This window comes from Uranotaenia lowii, chromosome 2, assembly GCF_029784155.1.
Source record: "Uranotaenia lowii strain MFRU-FL chromosome 2, ASM2978415v1, whole genome shotgun sequence".
In the NCBI taxonomy this organism is placed as follows: domain Eukaryota; kingdom Metazoa; phylum Arthropoda; class Insecta; order Diptera; family Culicidae; genus Uranotaenia; species Uranotaenia lowii.
In genome coordinates, this window is record NC_073692.1 from 192,293,893 (window position 1) to 192,300,681 (window position 6,789).

Here is a 6,789-nt window from a genome sequence, read left to right on the forward strand (position 1 = left end):
TTCATAATTTGGATAGTGAGTATAAGAAATTTGAATAACTGTTCTCTAAGTTAAAAAATGATACTTTCTAGAATTCCATCGAGTATCTAAACGGATATATTTAACTAACCGTATCGTGGATTTCATAAATTCGGAAATCACACAATGTAAGTGCTCATCTAATATGAAAACTCCTGTAATCCTCAAATTACTATTATCTAAACTTAAAATTATATCGTCATCTAGAGTTCCATCGAATTACTTAACGGTTATAATTACCTTATTGTTGAGGTTAAATTTGGAGGTTATACAATGTAAGTGCACAACTAAAATCGAAATGTAAACCTCGAATAATAAATAAATTTATTAGCTTTTAGCTATGCCAACCAAAAACGTTGCTGCTAAACGAACGTCCGAAACAGCCTCAACATCTCTAAAAGATTGTTCAAACAACATGATGTCAGCGTCCGAAGCCGTTCATAGTTGCCAAGCTGATGGATGCAAGCTCCCGGACTCTAGCCGGATGGTGGCGTGCGACGTATGTGACTCTTGGTGGCATTACGAGTGCGCGGGTGTTGACGATAGCATTGCGGATAAGGATTTCGTTTGTATCCGATGCTCCGCACCAACCGAGAAGCAGACCACTATTATCGCCCCGGCAAAATCACTTACCGGCTCGATGTCTTCGGCAAGCTCCACTGGAAGACGGGCTAAGCTTAAACTGCAGAAGCTGGAGGAGATGAAGGTACTCCAGGAGAAGCAACTAGAGCTTGACCAACGTAAACTTAATCTGGAGAAAGATTTCCACAATGAGAAGTTCCGGGTTCTCGAGGAGGAAGTAGCGGACGAGGAAGAACGGCAAAGCCGAAAATCCAATCGATGCAACTCGAGTCAAATAATCCAGTGGAAAGTGGATAAACTCCTAGGCAGCGTAGCGAATTCAACTGTTATCCCGCTTGCCAAAGAGGCAGTTCCTACCGTGATGACGACAAACGATGCGATATGCGTGGGTGGTATCCAGGCTCCTGTTGAGCTTCAAGCGGCTCTTGTTTCTACAATACCGAAGCAAACTAGCGTCCTTGCTACAGAACCTGCCCTTATTTATTCACAAAAACCGACAGGTATGTTTATTCCCTATTCCGCGACTGCCGTGCAACAGCCTTTATTACTGCGTACGAGTACCGGTGCGGCGACTGTGGGTGGAGTGAACACCCATGTACACCATTCAATAAGAAGCGCTCTTATGTCCACAAGTGCCGCGGGAACTCCTGCATCAGCACCGATTTATTCGAGTCCATCAGGACCTGTGGTGGCACCTGCGCCTCCTCCGGTGGCCCAAGTTCCTAGCAACCAATGTTTACCAATATCGACGGGGCACTCAATGTATCCGCCCCAAGCTGGTTTAATGAACACCGAGAACGTCGATCTTCCGAGAACTTCATATTACGTGCCCGGTTCTCTCTCGTTGTCAAATCCTGCTGCCGTGCCGAACCCGACGCCAACGCATATGATGAGTCACGTCAACCCAGCGACTGATGATAATTACTTAGCGCCGAGCCCTAGCCATATTGCAGCTCGACAAGTAATGGGCAAAGATCTTCCACTGTTTTCGGGTGACCCCGAAGACTGGCCACTCTTTAGCAGCGTGTACTACAATACGTCTCAAGCTTGCGGATATTCCAATGTGGAAAACTTGTCTCGATTACAGCGTTGTCTAAGAGGACCAGCATTGGATGCCGTGAGTAGCTACTTACTATCCCCATCTACTGTTCCCATGGCAATGGAAAACTTGACAACCCTGTACGGCCGTCCCGAGATCCTGGTTTACACACTTCTGAAGAAGCTGAAGGAGACACCACCACCAAAACCCGATAGACTCGATTCCTTGATTTCCTTCGGTATGTTGGTGCAAAGTCTGGTTAATCACATCGAGGCTGGTCAACAAACAGCACACTTGAATAATCCGACATTACTCTTCGAGCTTGTAGAAAAGCTGCCGGTCAATATTCAAATGGACTGGGGAATATATAAACAACAGTTCTTGGAGCCAAATTTACGAGTCTTTGCGACGTTCATGTCGATCTTGATCAAAGCAGCTACACAAGTGACGTTGCCAAAGAGCGCGAAACCAGATCCAAAAGGGACTAAATCGGAAAGGGGAAAAGAACGTGGCTTCTTACATGCACACGCTGAACAAAATTTTACCTCTGCATCAGAAAAGGAGAGCAGAGAGCCGACAACAAGCGATCCTAAAAAGTGCAAAATTTGTTCCAGATCTGGGCACAAGATTCCCGAATGTACTGAATTCCATAAGAAAACTACTGAAGAGCGTTGGGATCTCGTACATAGTTTGTTCCTATGTCGTACTTGCCTTTACCCGCACGGCAGGCGCCCGTGTAAGCAGAAGAAGGCTTGTGGAGAACAAGGATGTGACTACAAACACCACCCTCTGCTTCACACATTCAAACCATCGTCGCCTGAGGCTGGAACCGTAAATAACCATCGTCATGCGGGAAAATCTTGTTTGTATCGTATACTTCCTGTGACGCTGCATAGTAAAAAAGGTTCGGTAAACGTCCATGCTTTTCTGGACGACGGTTCGTCCTTAACACTCTTGGAAGAAAGCGTCGCGAACCAACTTGGGCTTGAAGGAGAAACGGGAATGCTATGTTTAACATGGACGTCAAATGTGACACGTGACGAAGCTAATTCTAAATGGGTGAACGTAGATATTGCTGGAGATAAAAAATCACAACAGTACACGCTTTCAAATATACGAACGGTTCAAAAGCTCGCCCTTCCTTCCCAAACGTTACAGTACAAGCAATTGGCTGCAAGATACCCTCACCTGTCAGGACTTCCGGTTACCGACTACGAAAACGCGATCCCAAAGATCCTGATCGGAAATGACAACGCCCATTTGGCGGTCCCACTTCGTAGGCGAGAAAGTGCGAAGGATTCCCCGATCGCTACAAAGACACGCCTTGGCTGGACAATTCATGGTCCTGTCTCAGAGCATAACCCAACGAGCCCAACGTACAGTATGCACATTTGCGAGTGCTCGATAAAATTGGACGGATTACATGATTTAGTCAAGCGGTCGTTCGCGGTAGAAAGTCTGGGAATCTCCCGACACAGTGATCCCGAATCTAATGACGATATAAGAGCTCGGCAGATCCTGGAGGCAACAACGAAACGAGTAGGGCAAAGGTTCGAAACCGGTTTGTTGTGGCGCTACGATGTTCTCGAGTTTCCTGATAGTTTTCCCATGGCCTACAAACGCATGCTGTGCCTCGAGCGACGTATGCAAACTGACGCGATAATTGGGGCCAGTGTAAAACGACAGATTTCCGAATACATTGAAAAAGGTTATTTGCGAGAAGCGACTGTGCTGGAGATAGACAACACCGATGTTCGACGTACCTGGTATCTACCGCTGGGAGTCGTCCTTAACCCCAAAAAACCCGGGAAAGTTCGTATTTTCTGTGACGCGGCTGCCAAAGTGGATGGTATTAGCCTGAATTCGATGCTCCTGAAGGGTCCGGACTTGCTAGTTTCACTTCCAAAAGTTTTGTTTGGATTTCGGGAACGAAGAATCGCGGTGTGCGCGGACATCAGAGAAATGTTCCACCGTGTTCTTATACGAGACGAAGACATAAATGCGCAGCGAATTCTCTGGCGTGAAGATCCCTCTCTGCCACCCCGAATTTTCCTCATGAAAGTCGCCACCTTTGGATCTACCAGTTCGCCATGCTCCGTTCAACACGTGAAAAATCTTAATGCGCGAGAGTTTGCAGACAGGTTTCCGGAAGCTGTGGAGTGCATCCTGAACTACCATTACATGGACGATTTTTTGAAGAGTTTCGACGACGAAATGGAAGCGGCGAAAAGGTCATTGGAGGTAAAGTATATCCACTCTCAAGCGGGGTTTGAAATACACTCGTGGTCCTCGAACTCGAAAAAAGTTTTGGACGCCGTAGGAGAAACTGATCCAACTTCTATTAAAAAAATTGCTTTGTGCGACCAAACCGTTACCGCAAGCGCGACGGAGCGCATATTGGGGATGCTGTGGTTGCGTGAGGAAGACGCATTCACCTATTCGTCGAACTTAGGGCATGTTCCTGAATGGCCGACTAAGCGAGAAGTCCTACGAGTCGTTATGAGCCTTTATGATCCCCTTGGATTACTTTCGCACTTCATTGTCCATGGAAAAATTCTGATTCAGGATATTTGGCGAACTCAGTCTACCTGGGACGAGCCCATTTCCGAAACTCTGAAGGCTCGCTGGTCACAGTGGATTGATTTGTTTCAGTTTTTGGGAGATATTCGAATCCCTAGACCGTATTTTCCTGGACATTCATCACATGAACTGAGCCCCCTTCAACTTCATGTTTTTGTTGACGCAAGTGAGTCTGCGTACGCTTGTGTGTCGTATCTACGAACGGAAATAAATGGGGAAATAAAATGCGCGCTTGTATCGGCGAAATCAAAAGTGGCCCCCCTGAAAACGTTGTCCATTCCACGGCTTGAATTACAAGCCGCGATCATCGGAAGTCGTCTGTCGAAGAACGCAGTGGAAGCACATTCGTTGGCGATAACTCGAAGGTATTTTTGGACCGACTCTCGCACCGTTTTAGCCTGGATCAATTCTGACCTTCGAAAATACAACCAGTTCGTATCCTGTCGCATCGGCGAGATCTTGGAAACCACTAGTCCGTGTGAATGGCGGTGGATTCCAACCAAATTAAATGTCGCTGACGAAGCCACCAAATGGGGAACTGGGCCAGAATTTTCAAGCACTGCTCGTTGGTTCAACGGCCCTGATTTCCTGTACGGACCAGAGAAGAGTTGGCCACTGCTACCGACGGAATTGATAGAAGTACCTGAAGAACGTCGATCACTTAAACGAGAAGTCGTTAACATTCATCACGTTCCCGAGGTCATCGGTTTGACGATCGATTGGGGCAATTTTTCGCAATGGAACCGTCTACTAAATGCTATTGGGTATGTTTTCCGTTACGTGCACAATTTTTGTCAAACATCAAAGCGCCTTCCAGGTAGAAGTGGACATTTAGAACAAGCTGAGTTGATCGCTGCAGAGAAGCTGATTTTTCGAACCATTCAGAACGAGGTATATTCTGCGGAAATAGCAATACTAAGAGAGGGAGGCGGTCGACGCATAAAACGCAATAGCCCATTGGCTCAATTGTCTCCTTTTATTGACATAGATGGAGTTGTACGCATAGAATCCAGGATCAGCGAAGCCGCATTCATATCATATGATACCCGTAATCCCATAATACTTCCCAAAAAACATCACGCCACCGAGCTGATCGTTTTGTGGTATCATAGAAAGTACTTACACTGCAACACAGAAACGATCATCAACGAATTGAGACAGAGGTTTCACGTGTCGTCATTGAGGACGATGGTTCGTCGCATCCGTAAACAGTGCACACATTGCCAGGTCTACAAAGCATCGCCAGCGGTTCCCCGTATGAGCCCTCTACCAGCAGCTCGCCTTAGAGCTTTTCATCGACCGTTTTCTTTCGTGGGCCTCGACTATTTTGGCCCTATGAACATTAGAGTAGGACGCAGCACGAATAAAAGATGGGTTGCCCTGTTTACTTGTTTGACAATCCGGGCCGTCCACCTTGAAGTCGTTCATTCCCTTACCACAACTTCCTGCAAGATGGCTGTACGACGGTTCGTAGGTCGGCGAGGGCCCCCCGTTGAAATTTATTCGGACAACGGGACGAATTTTTTGGGTGCAAGTAATGAGCTTATCGAAGAATGCAGGGGTATCAATAAAGAACTTGCTGAGACATTCACCAACACCGTGACAAAATGGTGCTTTAATCCTCCGTCAGCACCGCATATGGGAGGCGCATGGGAGCGCCTTGTACGATCGGTAAAAACGGCCTTTTTTGCCATGACAACAACGAAAACGCCGAATGAAGAAACTTTTTCTACCATACTCGTTGAAGCGGAAGCCCTTGTCAACTCTCGGCCTCTAACTTTCGTTTCCATTGAAGATGACTCCCAGGAAGCTTTGACTCCAAATCACTTCCTTCTGCTTAGTTCCAGTGGGGCAGTTCAACCTTCTATGACAATGGTAGATCCTAGGCTGGCCAACAGAGACGATTGGAATCACACTCGGCATCTCGTAGACTTATTCTGGCATCGGTGGATAAAGGAATATCTGCCCACCATCGCTAGGCGAACCAAATGGTTCGAAGAAGTGAAGCCAATCGAACCTGGAGATTTGGTAGTTATTATCGACGAAAATCGGCGGAATGGTTGGATTAGAGGGCGCATTTTGGACGTGGCAAAGGGTTCAGATGGGAGAGTTCGTCGAGCTACTGTACAAACATCGAGTGGGATCTTGAAAAGACCGGTAGCGAAGATAGCGGTTTTGGATATCGGTAAGCCATCGATGGATCATTAGTCTTACGGGTGGGGGGATGTTCCCGCATCTTTGGTCGCTCCCCAGCCCCTACCAAATTGTGGATCAGACACCAATGGCAAAACAGCGATCGTCGTGACAGTTGAGAAGACAGACTAACTCGTTGAATATCAGCAAGAAAGTGCATCGTCATTCACCTGTTAACTCAGTTAGGAATTTCCAAGTTAAAATTATACAATCACATAGTTCTGTTTCATAATTTGGATAGTGAGTATAAGAAATTTGAATAACTGTTCTCTAAGTTAAAAAATGATACTTTCTAGAATTCCATCGAGTATCTAAACGGATATATTTAACTAACCGTATCGTGGATTTCATAAATTCGGAAATCACACAATGTAAGT

The 6,789-nt window shown here is 46.3% G+C and overlaps 1 protein-coding gene across 1 annotated transcript; it reads left to right on the forward strand.

Moving 5' to 3' along the window:
- Positions 1-358: 358 nt before the first annotated feature.
- LOC129742212 (uncharacterized) lies at positions 359-6,427 on the forward strand. The gene has a single exon (XM_055734084.1). The coding sequence runs from the start codon at positions 359-361 to the stop codon at positions 6,425-6,427; it is 6,069 nt and encodes a 2,022-aa protein (XP_055590059.1).
- The last annotated feature ends 362 nt before the right edge of the window (positions 6,428-6,789 follow it).

Excerpts from the sequence above, each read along its gene's own strand:
- LOC129742212 (XM_055734084.1), top strand. The coding sequence starts at position 359 with ATGCCAACCAAAAACGTTGCTGCTAAACGAACGTCCGAAACAGCCTCA.